A 21,078-nucleotide genomic window follows, 5' to 3' on the forward strand; every position below is an offset into this window, starting at 1 on the left:
ATGTACTAGCATAGTGTTATTGTAACCCCAGTGCAGTGTCAAATTAACCACATGAAGTCAGAGTTACCAAGTCTCACGCATTCTGCGTGAGACTCAAGCATTTTGGGGCCGTCTCACGATCTCACGCATGGCACCCATTTTTCTCACGCATTGGTCGAAGTCTGCAACTTGGGCCTACGTATAATAAGGAGCATAGCTCAAAGGATTAGAGTGATACAACATGTAGTTGCAACTGAAGGTATATTTTCCTTTTGTCCTTCAAAATAAGTAAAAGATACTCACATCAGTATGCACCTGATCGCACCATTAAGAGCTAAGAATTGAAAAAGCTCCCTACCGTGGGAGGCAAAAGGGAGGAAAACCCCTCCCGCACCCTCGCTCGCGCACACATTCGCTCGCAGAGATGCCGAGTCATGAAAATCTCACTCATAAAAATCTTTTGAACTTGGCATCCCTGTGAAGTTCCAAGTAAGCACTTTTCAACACCATCACAACATACTTTCTGCATTGCACCTGTGTTATAGATTCAACACCATGGTCCATCTAACACCGCTTTTGGTAGTGTACCAGGTACCAGTGCCTCCCTATTACCAGGTGCCATCAGAGAACACATGAGTATAACTTGGCTCAGGAAACAGCAGTATAAAAGGTTTGGCACGAAAAGATTATACAGATCAACAGCTAGTTTGAACTGGGAAAAAATGTGCTTTGTATTTTTGAAAGTATATAAAACAAAAACCAATGAACATTACACAGATATAGATTGTCATGTTCAATATCATTCCACTGACTTTATGGTAAAAAAAAAGAAACATACGATGGATTAGGCGACAACAAGAAGAAGTGTTTAAAACAAGGAAACTTTATTTGTTTTTTATTTACAAAGGATCATAACATTCCAGAATATGAACTTTTGCGGTTGGCAAGGGACCAGCATTCATGCTCCCACAGGGCGGATAAATCGCAAGCAAGCTGCACCACCGCCGACGCCAGATCATGATACAAGCGATGATCGATGCGGGAGGCTGGCCGTAGTGAGAGCTCCCTCTCACGGCTTCGAACTATTATGTTGATGTTCTGTTCTAATTCACCGAGGAGAGAAAGGGAGGCTGGGGAGGGAGGGATCTAAAACCCCGGTCACACGGCGCTTTACGGCTTAATTACGGCCAAAACACGTCAAAAAGTGGTCTCCAGTGACGCAGACGATGTTATTCGCGTTGATGTCGAGTTTAAGACGAGCTACGGTCGATTTATAGACGTGGCAGGACGCGGGGAAAAATCTGAACGGCGTCGGACGCGGTAAAAAGTTTTGAACTGCTCAAAATTTTATTCCGCGGACAACCACGGGCGGCACACGTGGTAAAGACGTGCAACACACGTGAAACACACGTGATAATCCGTGTTCCGGCAGTGATTAAAACTTGGGGAGACGCGGTAAAGACGCGAAAGTTTAGAGGTCTGTCACGGGCAGAGCACGGTCATCTGACGCGTGTTACGCGTTGGTATCACGGGAAATAGCGTGTGTTTAGCGGCTTATCGCTGACAAATGGATTTTTCCGCGTACACACATGTGGCTGGACGTGGTTTTTTTTTTTTTTTAATTTATTCAAGATTGATGCGTGTTCACAAAATAGGAATGCATACAAATGTATGCAAGTATATCTCATATAGCCAAGACAGAATATATACAATAAGTATACATTGATAAGAAGCAGTTACAGGATAGTATACAACTCCACTAAGAGAGCTACATTATTCAAGGTAACGAACACGCAAAGGAATTGCAACATAAGCTTAAAGCTTGAAAATCGTTGCAACCCCCGTGCACACAATCTATATATGCTTGCAAATAGTTTAAATGATACTTGATAAGAGTTGGGGGGGGGGGGGGTATTTACAAAGAGAGCATGGGAACATGAGGGGGAAAGAAGAAATGCATGTGTGGTGCCTATTTGTCCTGTCGGACATTGACAAGAGAGAGCAAGAAAAAGTTTAAAGTGTCAAGTCATTATAAGCAAATTATACTGATTAAATTGATTAAATTTCTCATAAATCCCATTCAAATGTTGATTTCAGGGGAAATATATGATCACAGCAAGTTTAATAGTTAATAGTATCCAGGAGTTCAGCGTGAAGCTGATAATAGAATATGTTTTATCGACCTTTTGAAAGTAACTATTTTTTGTAAATTACGAACATTCTGAGGTAGCGCATTCCAGACATCAGGACCGCTATGTCTGACTGATTTATAGGCTAGTGCAGTACCGGGGTTCACTAAATGTATATCTGATGCTTGTCTCGTGGGATACGAGTGAACTGCACTGTTAAGTTGAAACATTATCGAAAAAGAGACAGGTAATAGGTCTTGCTTCAGCAGTGGAACAACCGCCAACGGCCATACCCCGTACAAAGCACGGCCAAACCAAAATTGACCAAAAAATTACCACTTGCGACCACGTCCACCAGATTTTTATAACTTTTTGGAGGTAATTTGGACGTGGAGTGCTGTGTGACCGGGGCTTAATGAGAGACTACTTTGAGAAGCAAAGAGCGGGGGTAGAGGGTGTGTGTATTTCTATCTATCTATCTATCTATCTATCTATCTATCTATCTATCTATCTATCTAGTTATCTATCTCTCGAGTCTGTCAGTCTATGATACCATTACTATAGGCCTATATCTATTGTCATGCATGATTATGAATGATAATATGAATATGATACGTGATTTAAATTACATACATGTACACACACATAAAAATATATAAACATATGCATACATATATTCATAGGTGTACTTAATAGACATAAATGTAAAGTCAGCAATGCTAGTTGATACATCAAATTATTTTAATGACAAATGAAGTGCAGTGAACAGGTAGTTTGGAACCCGTGAGCCCATGTTTACCATCGTGTAATCAAGGTTTATTAACTCGAAAGATATATTTGTATTACTTTTTGTCACGAGTCATTACGAATCTTACTGATTATGTAACTCACATTCATTATATATATTAATGTATCATAATTTATACTGACTATTGACTTATAAGTCGATTTGAGCCTGCATTATATACGTTTATTCAACCCGAGTACGTCTAGCTAGTTACAATTCTCATTATTCAGGTTTGTCTTTTTATAGCTTTGATATGATAATCGTAAATAGGTAGAATGGTTAAACTTTCACTAAAAAAGAAGAATTAAAAGAAAGAAAGATACGACATATCGCAAAAGAGTGATATCAGGAGAAACTACATCACATCAACTACATCGTAACACGAAATTTCGTAAAGAAAGACTGAGACAATGCGACTATTATGGCGCCCCATACCTGAACGTAACTAAAGGTTTTGCCGCTCAATTTCATCAGATTTGCATTCGAATTAATGACAAGGCGTTCAAATTCAAGGGATTTTTGTCACTGCTCTACTCTCACGGTTCATTTTAATTCTTTGAGAATTCAATTTCCTTTCATGTCAGTCCTTTTAGATTTTATTTCATTCAATTTAGAGAGAAATTCTTTCAATTTAATGGCTCAAAGTTGGCATTCAATTTCGCGCCAGCTGGAGAGACGTTGAGATTCGGACCAAATACCAGTTTCAATTCATTTATAGGCACACAACTTCGACCATTGAACGTTCAAATTCAATTAGCCTAACCAGGTTCTGTAATTTTATGCAGCTCTTACGAATATTCTTACGTTGACGAATGGCAAATTCATCAACGTTCAGTGTTATCATTTCAATTTCAGTATCTCTTTTTCGCGTTTTTTTCATTCGGCTAGTTTCACCTTATTTCCCCATCAAAAATGAATATCACATTATTCTACAGAATGGTTTAACTCCGAGTTTGCTATTAAACATAATGAGAGATCACATGAGAACATCGATATGTCAAGTGTGATAAGAGTCGCATTACAGATTTTGTTGTCAGTCACGTTTGAGCTTTGAAATGTGTGTGAGATGCATTGCATTGGGATATTCCTTCTTTTACATAATCATATAATTTCGATGTTCAGTCTCTTAAGCCGTCGATCTGTTGACGCGCTAGGCACCTTGACATGTACGTCTGAGAGTGGTTGCACCATTATTCAAACAGATTGGGAATATACAAAGAACGTGAGCAGCAACGAAAACCACTGCCCATATGCTGTAAATGTTTGCCTATTCGTTAATTTGAATTCCTTAATGTTCATCGAAGCTGTGCTGGTGCGAATTTGAATGCGTTTCACGTGCATTTTTAATTTGAACGCGCTGTTCACACGTCTATGTGACAAAATCAGGAATTCGAATGCTGATGAAATTAAATTGAATAAACTACTTAGCTTTTTGAATGTCAATCTCGGTGATCATTCAAATTCGCTCGAAAATGAATTCTGGCATCATTAAATCGAATGCAAATCTGATGAAATTGGGCGGGAAACCCTATATCATCTTTTTTTAAAGACAGTCTATACTTATTGAACAAACATGTAGCAAGTTCATTGAAATTCTTTTTCTATATCGTGTTCATGAATGTTCCGCAGCTGTAATGCATATGGTTGTTGTCATGCAAATCAGACTCGAGTCTTAGGCTGTTTGTGCTCTCAAATTCCGCTATCAAATGGTCAATGTTCTTCTTCCTACTCTAACCGCGTGTGTCGGGGGCGCGGTATATAACAGCTTGCATTGTTGTGCTCACTTCACTGCAACTGGTTGAAAGATTGAACAGTTGGTGTATGCTTTATCTTCCAAATACTTCACCCGTCTGTTCTCAGACCCCAATATACATTTTTTTCCAATTATCTAAATCACATTACAAACTATCGACATTGTTTATGATAAATGTTAATCCGCGGTTTATTTGATCTCTCAATCTGCATTTGAGAAGAATAATGTTTCCCCGAGTATTTTTGTCTATTATTTTTGTTTCTATATCAAGTTGGTCCTATCCCATTGTTGTATCCATGCTCTGTTATCTTGATCTACGTGCGCTTGGTTTCAATATATACCTGCGGCCTATAATACGCTCAACAAGCCTACTTTTATGTAAGTTCTATCATATACTCACTATATAAAAAGGTTGACCACCATGTTGCAATATATTATTGTACGTCATAGCTGGATCATGTATCATTCTATGATATAGAATGATGATATCAAATATAACAATATCATAGTTATATCATTTTGACGTGAGAAAATGAAAATTGAAAGTAAGACCATTCTTGAAAAAAAAAAAGGTCGGCGGGGGGGGGGGGGGGGGGGGGAACCCTCCCCATTGGTTGTGCCGGTTCTGTTATACACGTAAAGGAATTATAGGCCTATGCACTATATAGTGATGGCAAATTAGCAGTATTAATTATTCAAACTATATATGAAGCCTGTTACCAAAGTCATTGACATATAGGCCTACGCGTCATCAAAAACGAAGGAATAATTCGCGCTACAGTGCCACATTAAATTCTCCCTTTCTTTTCCTCTTCAACTCTTTCCCTATCTATACCTTTCTTTAATCTTTTCATTGATGTCGTTGTTATTGTTTGTAGTTTGTTTGTTTTGTTTTGTTTTGCTTTGTTTTGTTTTGTTGTTTTTGTTTTTCCTAAAGGAGTGTTTTCTCGTGTATGCCCTAGATCAGCTTGCCGGGTCTACTGTAGCTATATAGGTACCCTAATCAATTGTCACGCAGCCACTTTATCTTGCATGCCATTTTTTTTTTTCTTTTTACAATAGCATTTCCCCATCCAGAATATCTGGGGGGTTTTTATGTTTCTTATATGGTGCGCCACTTCCCTTTTTCTTTTTCTTTTAATTCTTTGTTGAGAAGAAGGAGTATGCATTTATGAGAAAGAAAGAGAGTGGGGGAGACAAAAAGAGCTAAAGAAAGGAGAGAGAGTGGTGGTGTTTTGGAGAGAAAGATGTGCTGACGTTAAAAAAAAAAGAATAGAAAAACAGATTTGATACTAGTCGCGTATTATGAAATTTACATCCTTTTCCTCCCATTTTATAAGTATTTTATACGGACTCCACACAACGTACCATTATTGAAAACACGTATAGTCAGGGAGGTGTGAGAGAGACCTCCCTGTATAGGTCTAGTGCTGTATACATGACGACGTGCTGCAGAAGTACAGAAGTACGTGTCTGCGATTGATTTTGAAGAAAGACATGTGCGCTTGATATGAAAAAAAATCATCGTGATATTTTTATTAAACATATATACATTTATATTTTTTATCATTTCAAGTAACGTTTTTTCTTCCAAAAAGTATCGCACCTTCACTTTTATATCGTAGTGTAAAGAATATGATATGAACGAGGCTGGGTGTAGGCGACCTTTTTAACACAATTTCCGGTGAAGCTCCGAACAAAGACTCTCTTCATGGTGGTAAGTGCCGAGGAAATTGTGTATATTTGTAGGGTAAGTGCCATCAATAATAGTTATTCTGACCAGCGTTGCCCAACGATAGACCTTCTTTTTCCATGTCAAGCGAAAATGAGAATGTATTACCACGTGATTTTTATTACATGTGAATTATTGGTGAGTATGTGACTGTAAGTCCTCGACCTCTAATGTAACACTACAGACTACAGCAACTTGTACTGTGTGCTTTACACACGTTTACACGCACCGTGAATGCAATCCCGTTCATAGATGGCAGTGAACTCGTTGCTCTTTACGTGCGCAATCGCGATCGCCCAAACATGTAACTGCGCGAATGGCCAATAAAGGCAGGGCATGGACATCTGGATTCTGATGACCGTAAATGAGGGTTTACGTGGAATTGACCGCGCCGAATGTCCCCCAATGCGTTTGAATAAGTTTTATCATACATTATCGTTTTGCCCATAGGCTATGCTCTTGAGGGTCTAGAATGTCGAGATCTACTCTCGTAGTCGTACTGTTCGGACACAGCCTTTGCCCTTGGTTGCAATTGCAGGGCATGGCATGGCCATCCCATCGTCGATGCATGGGGGCATGGGCATGGCCAACCAGTGCAGCAGTGGGTCCCAGCCATGCCCATGGCATGGGACTTGTTTTCAGTGTTAACTATTTTACTTTTTACTCTCGTGTTAATTTACTTCAATTCTGCCCAAGATAACATGCAAATAATTTGATTAGGTAACCACACGCACACAAGAGAGTAGACCGTCTATGGTTTTGCTTGGACAGAAAAATCTGTCTGTCTGGACTTAGAGGAGTTTTATAACATAGATTGTTGTCTACTTTTTAAATGAAAAATGCCAGTCCAAGGTTCAACCTCTCGTGCCAAAATTCGACCACATGCAAACGCATAGGTTTTACATGTACAATGTAGCAGGTAGTGGTCGAATTTGGGATGGCATTATGGTCAGCTTGCTTTTACATAGTACAAGACGGATGGAGCGCCTGTCATCATTACCACTGCCACTGGTCATATAACGATGGTACACTGCTGTGGTGGGGGGTGGGATGCTTATTTTTGTAACTACGGTCCCACGTCCTCGTTATTCTATGAACAGAAAGGGTAAGGTATACAACATGGTATGTTCTACCTCACCCTCCCCGCCTCGATTATGCACTTGTCAATGTAATGACGCACCCCACTACCCCCAGACATGGGTGCGTCATGGTCATTTTTTGACTGACCACACGGGGTTTTTGACGCACCCCCACAGTCACTTTTTGACGGACCACACGGGGTTTTTGACGAACACCACAGTCACTTTTTTGACGGACAACACGGGGTTTTTGACGAACACCTAGGTCACTTTTTTGACGGACATCCTCGGTACATGTGACGCACCCCCGTAAATACTGAAAGGATTTTTGCATACGCTTTATTCAAGCAATTTCATTTTCTTTCGGTTCGTAAACACAATTTGTCAAAGTTTCGGCAAGTTTCCCTTACCCTGGCCCTGTAAGCACCGTACCGTCATTCACCGTACATCACTCTGCTGCTACGATATTCCGAATGTATAATCAACGTGTGCATGCAATCCATAGTCACCTGGCCATACATATGACTTGTCTGCAGATGCGCTGTATGTGCGCGGCCATTTCTAGTCCGGTTGAATGCAACACATGGACGATGTACGTTCAATGAGGAATAACGAGCACGCTGCTCACTTGCGAATTGCACAGCGTTAGCGAGCGAGTCGCGCACCACGAACACTCAACTTGCCTGCTATATACTGCAGGTACGCGCAGTACGCACCACGCAACGGTATACCAGAGATCGTATACGGAATTCCGTATATACGATCTTTGATTTGCCTGCCTTACTATTTAGTACTGTGAGGTTGAAATCGTTATATCGCTAAACAGTCCGTCTGGCTTGAGATTGAGTATGCGTGATTTCATGAGTTTGTTGGAAAGAAAATGTGAGGAGAAAGGGTGGCTTTTAAGTCATTTGCTTGCCAGATTCGGGCAAGCATTTTTCCCTCTTAGGCCTACTCCAAAACGCTTCCCGACTTTGATTTTCACTTGCCGCGGGATCGCACTCACTGTAAATTCACTCGCGGTACGTACGTGTATCCGGTACAGGTAGCGTGCAAAAATGCGTGCAGTTTTCCATAGCCAAGTGCATACCATGATGCACCCCTCGGTTCAGAATAATGCGTGTTATTTTCCATAGCCAAGTGACGTACCATGACGCACCCCTCGGTCAAAAATTTGACGACAATGATGGGATTTTGACGCACCTCTCGGTCAAAAATTTGACGGACATAGCTGGTAAAATGACGCACACCTGGGTCACAAATTTGACGGACCAAACGAGGAAATGACGCACCCATGTCCGGGGGTAGTGGGGTGAGTCATTACATTGACAAGTGCATTACGTCTAATTTACAGTCCTAGTTCGACAAATTTAAACATAGAAATCTAGATATTTAGAGCTAATGCCTTAAAACTGACATCTCATTTAAATACAATGGCACTCACCAGTTTCAGTTGTTTGAAATATCAAAGATTTCGGTGAAATTTTCATGGATAAGGACACAGCTACAATGTACTTGTTGTACCTGCTCGTCGACGTGCTATGTGCAAAACACACGGTGATAACCAAAGAGTATGTGCGCTACTTTAGTGATAACTTATCACTGGCAAATTGGTTTCTGTGCTCGAGTACCCCCCTACGCTATTAAGAATCATAGCCTTCAGTCTGAGTAGAAAAAGGATTCAATGAAGCCAGATACATTACTCTCCGCAGAACGTTGTATCGCCGATGTTTAATACACTGATCTTTCTGTCTACAGACTGGTCTAGGTTTTGCTCAGCTCATGAACACAGTGCATGCATGACCCATCGGGCCAACTGAGAGTATTGTACTGTAAATACTGTAATTGTATCACAAATTTGTCGTGATATAATGTCATACAGACGGTGAAGAGTAGGTCTACATCTTTAGGCTGAAATAATATTTTATCCACGGGAGAATTGAAAAGTGTGAAAAAAAAAATTATGAAACATGAATTTGTATGTTTGTATAAATTCTTAGGCTGTTTGTGTACTTTCTCACACAGAGTAGATCTAGAGCTGTACACAATTCAGTAGAGTAAGAACCCCAATTTTCGGCCGGCCTCCAATATCCGGACACGTACCACTTATCACAAGGCAGCAAAGTCGACTGTCATAACACAAGCATATCACATCGTTTCACATACTAGCACACTCGTTCACTACAGGAAAGTGCCTGACTCACCTCCAAAAATCCATCTAAAATCCCAAATTTTGCCGTCAAAAATGCGGAATCGCCGCAACTTTTCCAAAGTGCGCGCGAATTAGGTCCCGCGTGAAGAATCGGGATCGCTGAAAAAGCGCTAAAAATTGAAAAATTACGCCGTTCCGTTGCGAGATTTTTCGGTTATCGCAAGCTCAGAGTGTGATGGTGTCCTCAAAAACACAAAAGAAAAACAAAATCTCCGTACGTGAATAAATGTACAGGCGCTGAATGCAAGTGCAGAGTCCCCAAAATTCGGACACGAATGGGTGCCGCAACATCCCCGATGTGACCTTGCGCCAACAATGTACGGCGCGCGCGGATTTTTCAGCTGCCTTGTATGCGTATTGACATTGCGCGCGTGTCCGAATTTTGGGGAATTGACAAGGTGATGATATTTGGGGTTTTTGTGAAATTTTATGATCTGTTTAACAAAATAAATATTGGGAAAAATTAGGTTGATATATTTAACATACATTATTATAGATATAATTTTGTAGAGTCTTATTTGAGTTGAATAAATATTGCAAAAAAGCTTAAGCGTCCGAAAATTGGGGCTCTTACTCTACAGTGATTCTCGAATGTACATTTGTATCCAAACCAGACCAGCCTTCCAACTCCATAGTGCGCCCACGCTGCCAGGTCTTTTAAAATTGCTTTCACCAAATTTGTAATCTACCGAGTACGTGAAGCAATCTTACAATTTACTTAAATTTCGAGCAGGATGAATCTGGGCGGATCCATGTATTACAATCATCGTTTTTCTCTGCCAATTTTTTCCTAAAGGTGTACTCGATGTGATTGAAGAGAGACAAGGCAGGAGCACCCACACTTTGTCTTTCGAGAGGCTGTCCACGACAAACTGGGCAAGGTGGAAGGCCCGGCACCAAGAAGTGGTGCTTCTCGAGCTCTTCCTCTTGGCAGGACGCAAGAGACACCACAACAAACTTACCAAAGGTACGTTCAAACATTTTTGAAGATCGTCCCATCGCCTTCTGCTTCTGATGTCAAGTTTTTCATCTTCTTTTTCCTTTCTCTTTACTTTTTATATTCTGTATAGTTGTTTTGTACATTCTCTCTCCCTCTCTCTTTTCTCTGTCCTTACTTGTATTATAGAGCAGCATACATGTAAAACCGTACCAAAGCTGTGTTTTACATGTAAAGTCCCATTCAACTTACAATGTGCAGTTTCCTTTCTCATTTTCTTTTCTTGTTTCTTGTGTTTCATTTTTTTTTTAAATCTCTCTGTGACTTTCTGTCTGCCTTTGACTATTACTTACAGTACTGTGTAGAGCATCACCAATTAAACCAAAGACTTGTTCTTTTCTACTTCTGATGTTTTTATGACACAACATTTGCTTCTGCGACACTTGTTTCCGTCTTATTTTCTTAAAGGACTTAGGGTTAGGGTTAGGGGTGGGATTGGGTTTTAGGTTTAGCATGATGTGAGGATTAGGATTAGCACTATTGTTATATTTGTGGGTAAAAATGTATATATGGCTTTGCATGCAGATGTTTCATGGGAGTAACGATCGCATGAGCAAATATCATGGAACCAATGAATGTTTTATTATCTAGACATTATTTTTTTTCCCGTCCTACATTTCCTTTTTTTTTTCTCTCACAGCTGTAGCCTTATCCATTACTCCATCTCTCTGTTTCTGTCTCTTTGTATGTTTCTCTCTGTTTCTCTGACTTTGAGGAAACCAGGGTGCCCTCAACCCTCCTCAGCTTTTGATGTCATACCAGTAATAGTTTGCCTGTTGATGGCTTTATCTCTATCTCCCTCTAGATTTCTCTACTTGCTTGTACAATGTATACCTCCTTACTTAGTACCTCAGCAGCATTACCAAAGGCAAATTCAAACTCCGTGACCTCGATGTGCGGATGCCCCATAATCATTCTTGTGGTTTTGGTTGTTTTAAAGCAAAGAGAGAGAGAGAGCCTTTTAGGGTTATAATGTCCCTCATGTTGTACTTGTACCTCAACAATATTCCCGTCAGCAAATGCATTATTCTCCCCCCTGGTGTGAAAGTACTGGTAATATGCCCTGTTTAGTCCTTTTTTGTTTTTCAGCTGGTGTAAATGTATTTTATAGCAGAGATAAGATAAGGCTTCCCTGGTGTGTACAGTGTATCTGTACTGGTACTGCAACAGCATTACAAAGGGCAGTTATGCAAATTCTGTGCCCTTGTGTGATAGTGATATCCCATGGATTTTTTTTTTTCTTGGGTGATTTTGCCTGTATAGGAGAGGGAGAGTGTCTTCACTGAGACTTGTGTCTGTGTCATTATTGACACTTTCCACTCCGTTTCCTGTATAGGAAATGGCCTGTTATCAGGACACATTGTTGTCCTGCCTCGAGCTGTACAGTGTTGAGTGGGACCATTGTGCATAAGTAGGCAGGCACATTATACAACGTAGTTTCAGAGTAAGCCACCCATTGTCTTGTAAAGGAATAGATAATGATGTGTGTCCTACACATTGCACTGCATTGATTGTCGTGTACAATGTACCTTGTAACAATTTCAACCAGTTTGTGCTCACATTACCCTCAGCAATACATACTCGATGAAAACGTCAGATGTGGTTAAATAAACCCCTTTAACCCTCTTGTGATGTGTACACTGTATTTGACATTAAAGGAAAACAAGAAAGAAGAAATATATGGTACTGAGAAATGTTATTGTGAAATGAAATGTAACATCGTGGCATTTACCTAGAGCTTTTCTTGAAAGTATACTACATGTACAGATATGTACAGCATTCCATGTCAATGAGGCTTCACTAGTTTTAAAAGAAATGAAGCTGAAAACTTGGGCTGCGACCTACTCGCTAGCCCAACCAAAGCATGGACTGTCCAACCCAGAGAATCATCTTCCTAGCCAACAATCCTCTCTCCTCTTTTGATATAATGAACCATGTTGCCGTTTCCATTTTCATGCAGCAATTACCCCAAGAATGAACCATCTGTGAGAAAAGTGACTCGCTGGGTGCCGCCGAGCACCGTCAGACGTGATGAATCGGGCTCTCGTGATCAGCAAGACGTGGTCTTCAGGCGTGTCCGTGGGTAAGGACCGAGCCTCTTTTGCCTACCACCTCTAACTCTGAAATTCAACCAAAAGTACAATTCTTTTCTCAACACTGTATTTCACACAAGGACCATGTTCTTTGTGTGACAAATTTTCTCCTTTTTTTTATCAGTTTCTGTGAAGATTATTAAAAGGATATTAGAACACAGCACTAATTTGATCCAGAAGATTCAAATTTTCCTTTCTGGTTTTGTTTTAAGATGGGAAAAATTGTGTGTAAGGTTCAATGGAAGACTTTTGAAAATGAGTGGGCATTGTCACCTCTTCTACTTTGTATACATGTATGTGTGATTTTTACAAATAGCACTGATACATAAAAACATTATATTGTGTTTGATACTCTATCATTGCATTTGAACATTCTTATTTTGTGTCTCAGTTTCAGGAAATATCTTCTACCAATGCTCTGTATGATTGCATGAAGTCTTTTCGTTAAAGCCACTGTTAACATGCAATGGCATTGATTGCACTCTGAACTTGTACAGTGTGATTGCTTTAATGCCTCAAAGTACACGCTGTTAGAAATATATCAAGGGACAATTCTTCAGAGGGCTAAGCACCTCAGAGCTGTACCTAGGCATTCACCAAACTTTTGTGTGCCCTGTTTTCATTTCTTTTTCAGTATCCTTAACAAACTCACCCCCGAAAAGTTTGACAAACTCTGCTTGGAACTTCTCAATGTAGGCATCAATTCAATAGTCATCCTCAAAGGCATCATCTTACTGGTAAGTCAGCCTCAATCAGATCGGGGCCTGTTTCGTAAAGATTGAGCGTAAGTTGTGATCAATGGCGAATTACGTTTCATAAACAACTCTGCGATTGCTGGCAAGTAACGGTCAATCTACTGAAAGTTACGCTTGATATTTCTTGAAATCAAGTGTTTCTATATGAAACATGACTTACTGTCAGTATTGACCTTACACTTTGATTCACTGAGTTACGCTTAATAAATCGAGTTTAAGATCAATGGCAACTCTTTATGAAACAGGTCCCTGATCACACAAATCAGCAAATTGGCACCTCTGACTTTCACTGCTTGTCTTGCCTTGGGTAATGATTAGATTGAACTGGTTCAAATACAGCGAGTATTCAACAGAATCGGAAAGGAATGAGCAAAATTTGCCAATTGAAGAAACAGAACTTTTACTCTCTGGACTTGTGTTGCCATTGTAAGAATCGCTGGTAACGTTCAACATATCAGAGGTGTTTTGGAAATTCTGCAACATTAACAATTATACTGTAAAACATAATATATTCACTGCATGAAAATTTCGCGAAGTGGAGCCGATGGCCTTTCTCGCGGCATGAAATTTTTGCGAATTGTCACTGGCATCCAATGCATGTTGTGTAGGCAAGAACCTTCATGTGCAATTTAATTTTGCGAATGTTGGCGCTCACGAAATTTGCAAAATTAAAATGCACGCAAACATTCCTCGTTTTACAGTATATGAACAACTGTGGGTTTAAAGGAAAAGAATTTTCACACTGCCTTGTGAGACACTAACAATGAATCTATAGTAGAACTTCGTAATGAAAAGATGCACCACCAAGTAGCATAAATGTGTTTTAGGACTTAATGGTGTAAGTCTGATCATGGTCATGGAAGCCCTCCTTATGAAGAAACAGAAGTTGTGTTGTCTAAACGGCTTTGCTTATCGTTCAAATCAAACCATAACTGCTTTGCCTGTATTGTGTTTGCAGGTAAAATTCTACTATTCTAATCACTGGTATACATTTACAGAATTCTTATAAAAAGAAAGGAAGAGAAATTGTGATATTTTATCTTATGTTCTAACAGCTTATTCTAAGGGCGTGATGTACATTGCAACCAGTAATCCTTTATTATTCGGTATACTTAATGAAGTCGGGTGTGATCAAGACCATCATGATCACATATGTTGCATCATAAATGAGAGAACCTATTACAGGCTCTTAATGGAGTGTTTTGCAGAACAAATGTATGGAAATTTTATTTGCCAGTTGTATTCAGTGCTCATTAATACCATGGTTATGATGCTGTGGAGTATCCAGTGTGGAATTTCACCACATCCTTAATCTCTACCAAAATATGGGAAAATCTTTACTCTGTGAAGAAAGGTCAACTTACCTTCTACAAGCTTGGGGTAATGGAAAAATGGTGTCTAGTAATTCAACTTGTGTGACACTTTTCCATGTATGACATGCAAATTGCAGGCCCTTCGGTTTGCCATGTGATATTGTCATGTTACACGACAGTGCAATTGTATTTTCTCTTTTTTTCCTTCCCTCATCGTCTAGGTGTTTGAAAAAGCTCTTGAAGAACCGAAGTACAGTTCTATGTACGCGCAGCTATGTAAGCGACTAGACGAAAACGCCCCCAACTTCGAACCTTCGGGTTCAAGTGTGAAAGTGAGTGTGGTCTTGACTTACCTGACAAGCTACTGATTGTCCTATCTGTAGTTAGTGTAAAAGTGGTCATTTTTGCACATTTTGTGCAACATGAGACTATCACAAAAAATAAAATCGCATAGATTGTTTGCTAGTTATATGTAATGCAATTTCAGGTATACTTTGATTCTGTGGAATAAAAACATGCAGAATGTACTTCAACCGGCTGAGCACGAATGCCTACATTGTACTTGTAAAAAAATGTTCACATTAACAGCATTTTCTCTCTCTCTCTTTTTTTTTTTTTGCCTTGTTGAGAGAACTACGTTACAGTTAAGTGGTCAACAGCAAAACTTTGCTCACATTGTGACCTCAAGGTACAGGTTTCCGAGCGATACTCATTAATTTTGTGTTTGGCAAGGCAGTATAAGTGACAAACATAACGTACCTGAAAGCTTTCCTGTTGTGAAGTTGTAGGCCAGTAGTTACTTATCATCAAAGCATTATTTCTAGTTAAAGTCTACCTGTGACCTGACTGAGAAAAATGCTTGTTACTAAAATCTTGAAGCTACCATTACAGACAAGGTTTGATATTCCTCTTTTTTTTTTCAACTAAGAAGTTTACTATCTTTCAGATGAGATCAAAAGGCTGTCATTTGTCATTGTTTTATACTACTTTAGGTAGGTTAGGGTAAGGAGCTCATGTAAGGTTGCTGCCACAGGCATACAAAACTCACAGTACATACTCGGTACACCTTATATGTAGCGAGTCTAATCGGAATTCTCAACAATTTCACGAGTGGTTAGGTTCGCATTTGTGGAGTACAGTACTGAATGGAGAAATGAATGCACTTCCGTCATGTTCATGTCCGGATAAGAGTTAATGTTTTCATGTGTTTTTAAATTTGTGAATACGATTATCCTCTAGAAATTCATGACATTAACAACCTCACAAAATATTTGGCGTGTACAGTAATTATGTTATGCAAGAAAAATTGTCAATGTAATATATTATGAGACATTTCTCTCTCTCTCTCTCGCTCTTTTTATTCCACACAGACCTTTCGGCGCTTGCTCATCAGCAAGTGTCAGGACGAATTTGAAAACCGATCCAGAGCGTTTGCTGGTGAGTGTCAACAATGTAGAGTTCCGTCAGTGGATATGGACTATTATGGTTGAATATCTGTCACTTCTAAACCAATCTTGTAGATGGATATGTTGTTCTTGGTGTAGAAAACCCTGGAAAAGACATTAAAAAATGAAATGAAAGAGGTGTGGAGAAGTCAGGAAGTATATATATGATTACATTTTGCCCCTTTGTTTCATTTTGTTGTTCTTGATGCTGCATCCTGTAGTAGTTGTGGAAATACTTGGAAAAAAAGGAAATATCATGGTCTTCTAGGTTGATATTGAAAAATTATTGAACTTTTGTTCTTTTATAGAAAGTGCAGGAGCCCTGTCCATATCTAAGTAGAGTGTACATTGCTTCCTTTAACGTCAATATGAGTTTTGTTTTGTTTTGTTTTTTTTAGGGGGGGCTATGACATGGAATTTTTGCTGCAAGCTTAAGTGACAAGGCCCCAAAGTGTTTGCTTAGAAATTATGTCTGTTGCCTCTGTACAAATACACAGAAGAGGGAACTTATTGGAAACTGTTATGTTTGGCTTGCAGCTTTCGACAAACAGAATGGCGCCCTCACGCAAGATGAGGAGGACCAACGTAACCTGGCCAAGCTCAAGATGCTTGGAAACATCCAGTTTATTGGTGAGTGTGCTCTTGTGTAGGTTGTGCATTATTTGTTTTATCAAGTAGGTTGCGTGTCATTTGTTATATGAGCTCCTTTCCTTGCTAGAGACTGAAGCTATGGAATGAGTAATGGCTAAACACATTACAATAGTGGTAACTATTCACTACGGTACGTTTTTTTTGTCTTTCTTTCTTTCTTTTCTTAGGGGAGGGGGTTGTCATCTGTCTATATGTTGCAATGATAAACAAGAAAAAGCATGTAAACATATTTGGTGTCTTGCATCCTTTAAGAGGTATGTTTTCATGTTGCGACAATGCTTAATTGTTGACAGTATTCTTATTATGATTGTCTAGTGATTTTAAACTTTATTAGATCATTGCCATGTTGTCCAGCATCATTTTGACCATGTGTACTGCTCTGAGTATGTTATTGTCTTTTTGAGATTATATTCGTTATCGCTTTCGCCAACATCGTCTTTAACAAGAGAGGGGGCATTGTCGATATCTGATTCTTTTATTCTTCCATACTTTTGTGCAATGTTGTATTTACATGCTTGTAGCATTCTTAGAAGTTTTTTGTTCTGTTTTTTTTTCTGCAGGTGAGCTTGGTAAGCTGGAGATGCTGCACGAGTCTATCCTACACAGGTGTATCAAACAGGTAAAGTGTGCTTCCATTACCGCCTTCCCATGCTCTTTGTACATCATCACCACCACAGAATGAAGTTTGTAAGTGGTGTTAAAGGGACTGTACAGTACTGGTTGAGGTGGGGATTCATGTTTTGATCATTCTTAAGTGAGATAATGAGAAACCTCTTATGAAATATGAAAGAGCATGTAATTTTAAGAAGGATTCAACGTTTATTTGATGAAAATTGGTTTTCAAATGGCTGAGATATCCAAAAAAGTGATAATAATAAAAGGCGACAGGCCACAACTTTATTAGGATCTCTTTGTTTCACTTTGTTTTTGGATATCTCAGCCATTTCAAAACCGATTTTCATCAAATAAACTTTTGATACCCCTTAGAATTGCATGCTCTGTGACATCTCATAGAGTGATTTCTGAATATCTCGCAAAACATTAAGAGCTAAATCTTCATCTCGACCAGAACTGTACACACCCTTTAACCCTAATCAGGCCGGGCTTTTTTTGCTATGCTAAAAACGTAATTTCTAATTTTAATTGATTAATTATGCAAATTAAGCCCAAGTTCATATGTTAGCCTAATTAAAAGCATTGAGAGTCTACTTTTTGGTTTGTATATCTGTTTTTAGCATATTCAACAATTGTATATATATCATAAAAACTTCCAATGGTCATTTCAATTCTTATGTATTTTATTGTTTTTTTTATTTCTTATGTATTTCTTTGTTTTTTGACATTTGTTTTTTCTTTGTTTTTTTATTGGGAATTGTAACTGACTACTTTTTTACCATAATTAGCACAAAATTAATCAATTAAAGTAATCAATTCTTAAAATAATCAGGTTTTTATGACTTCCATGACAGAGCACTGTTTTCCATTGGAAATGTACACAACATCCCAAAATTGTGCCCGTTTTTGGGTGACATCCCATTACAAAAATGGGCGTGGCTTCGACAAAGTATGCGTGGACTTAGCAAATTTGGTCTCAAAAATGCGCGAGACTTGAACAAAGAAAGTCAAGAAGCCTTGCAACGAGGCCTTCTCGCGTCACAGAATTATAGCGCGAAACGTCAAGGGGGGGGGGGCGGCCCTGTTACGGTTAAGATACACATGTATGTGGATGTGTGGTGTGTTTCCTACCACCTTCACTTCTAATGCTCTGCTGCCACCTTGCTTTTTGCCTCCTCTAGCTCCTGGAGAAGAAGAGTCGGGAGAGTCTGCGCGAAAAGGCCGAGGACCTGGAGTGCCTCTGTAAGATAATCACTACTGTGGGCCGACAACTCGATCATGACAAGGCCCGGGTATGTTCTGCACACTCCTCGCACCATTGCCAGTTTAGTAGTTGCTAAATGATCTCGTACAGTTGTTATGCCACATGTTCCTTTGCACCTGCACACTCTTGGCGCTGTTGCCAAGTCAAATTTCCCAGAAATGATCCTACACAGTTACACTGTGTTACTGGATTTTTTTAATTTTTTTTTTTAATACAAAATCCAGTGACACAATATGGTCTCAATGCACTTTGTGCCATTGCCAATTTGAGTTTCCTGAAATGATTCATACTGTTACATCATCACAAGGTCTTTGCACAGTTGATGCTATTGCCAATTTGATCTTGCATATCTGGTACAGTTGCAGCATCACGTGTTCCTACAATATAGAAAAAAAAAATAGGAATCGGAGACTAAGTGACTTCCAGCATCATTTTGAAATATCGGTGCTTTTATGATTTTACATAATCGTGCTTTCGTGTAGCTGGGTACATGCTTCTTACATGGAAAAATTAAAACATGTTTAATTATGAGCTAGTGTCTTGTGTTTCAAGGCTGAAAAAAAAAAGTTTTAATTTTTCAACACAGTTGTCAGAATTGAATTCCAATAGAACAAAGTCACAATGTTAGAATTGATAAATTTACCTCGTACACTGCAGAAAGCATACTGTTCTGTGATTCATAATAAGGCTGTACAGTCATTAATATGAATGTTACCATCTACGATATTGTCGCTTGGGCAACAAGACCTCGTATCTACAAAATGTCAAATGATCAGGGGAGCCAAAAACATGGCGGCCAAAGCACTGTAGCGAATGGGATAGCCTTTCCTTTGACATGCCATGGTGGCTTCATTTTTGGGGTAAGACACTTAGGATTTGGACAGGACATCACTTAAACCATTATTTGACCATTAATCCAAAAAAGTCATTTTCACCAAATTTGCAGATACAAAGTCTTGTCACCCCAGCAACAAATTATGCTGCATATTTAAGTGTTGGTTGGCCTCTGAAGGCTGGGTGGGGAACAAGAAGCTCACACTTTTCTTATTCTCTCTCGCTCTCTCCCTTTATTCTTCCCTCCACTCTTTCTGTTTCTGTTTTCTCTTTATCCTCCTTACTTGCTCTTTCTTATTCCTTTTCTCTCTTTATCTCCAACCCACACATAAAGAGGGTGCTGTTTAGCAGCTGCAGATGTGTTTTCAATATGCTCTACTTTCTCCACACTTTCTTGCCTTGAATGCAGTGTTTGGATTCGTCTTCCAACTTGACTATGACATTGTGCCATATTTCATTCTCATGCCTATAATCTGTGACGTACATTTGTGATTTCTGTGAGTCCGATGGAAAGCAACCTTATCAGTCTTCGAGCTGCTGGATTGTTATTCTGTATATGAACAATGAACCATACTGTTGTTGTTATTAATCTTATTGTTATTATTGTTATGCCTCCGCCACGAAGTGGTGCCGGAGGCATTATGTTTTCGGGTTGTCCGTCCGTCCGTCCGTCCTTCCGTCCGTCCTTCCGTCCTTCCGTCCCTCCGTCCGTCCGTCCGTCCGTAATGAATTTTGTGGACAGGTTAACTATCAAAACCTTTTGAGGTATCCTAATGAAACTTGGCATGTATGTGTATTAGGGGGTGAAGTTGTGCCTATCAACTTTTGGGTGCACATGCTCAAGGTAAAAGGTCAAGGTCAAATGCTTAAAATTTCACTATTTCCCCCATATCTATGCAATGCCTGAAGATATTTTCTTGAAACTTAGTGTATACATGTATTACTCAATTAAGATTCTCTGGTAAAAGTTTGGGGTCATGAGGTCAAAAGGTCAAAGGTCAAAAGGTCAAGTAAAATGTTAAAATTTCACTTTTTTCTCTCTATCTTGGAAATTGTTCAAGGTATCTTTATGGAACAAAGTATATATGCATGTACTGACTGGAAGTGGTTATCTAGGGAATTTGGGGTTCATGGGGTCAAAGGTCAGGGGTCAAAGGTCAAGGGCAATACTTCAAAATTTTACTATTTTCCTGATATTTATGCAATGCCAGCAGGATTATTTTTTTAAAACTTGATGTATGTGTGTATAACCCACTAGATATTCTCTGGGATTTTTTCTTTTTGCCAAGAAGGTCAAAGGTCAAAAGGTCAAAGATCAAGTGAAAGTGCTGAACTTACTTCTTTCTCCATATCTCGGAAGTGGCTCAAGTTATCTTTAAACTTACATGTAGTACATATTTATGTATGTTCTGCCTGGCAGTGATTCTCTTATGAATCAAA

The 21,078-nt window shown here is 39.3% G+C and overlaps 1 protein-coding gene across 1 annotated transcript in view; it reads left to right on the plus strand.

Annotated features, from left to right (window-relative positions):
• Positions 1-10,489: 10,489 nt before the first annotated feature.
• The window catches only part of LOC139726687 (eukaryotic translation initiation factor 4 gamma 2-like), a 28,418-nt gene continuing 17,829 nt past the window's right edge, over positions 10,490-21,078 (plus strand). The window contains exons 1-8 of the mRNA XM_071637673.1: positions 10,490-10,638; positions 12,629-12,751; positions 13,396-13,498; positions 15,051-15,161; positions 16,200-16,266; positions 16,812-16,904; positions 17,486-17,544; positions 18,722-18,832. Coding sequence (XP_071493774.1) covers positions 15,090-15,161; positions 16,200-16,266; positions 16,812-16,904; positions 17,486-17,544; positions 18,722-18,832 — 402 coding nt within the window. The 5' untranslated portion in view covers positions 10,490-10,638; positions 12,629-12,751; positions 13,396-13,498; positions 15,051-15,089. The remainder of the gene's footprint in view (positions 10,639-12,628; positions 12,752-13,395; positions 13,499-15,050; positions 15,162-16,199; positions 16,267-16,811; positions 16,905-17,485; positions 17,545-18,721; positions 18,833-21,078) is intronic.

This window comes from Diadema antillarum, unplaced genomic scaffold (assembly GCF_040938485.1).
Source record: "Diadema antillarum isolate AM-2024a unplaced genomic scaffold, OU_Dant_1.0 seq00000096_RagTag, whole genome shotgun sequence".
In the NCBI taxonomy this organism is placed as follows: domain Eukaryota; kingdom Metazoa; phylum Echinodermata; class Echinoidea; order Diadematoida; family Diadematidae; genus Diadema; species Diadema antillarum.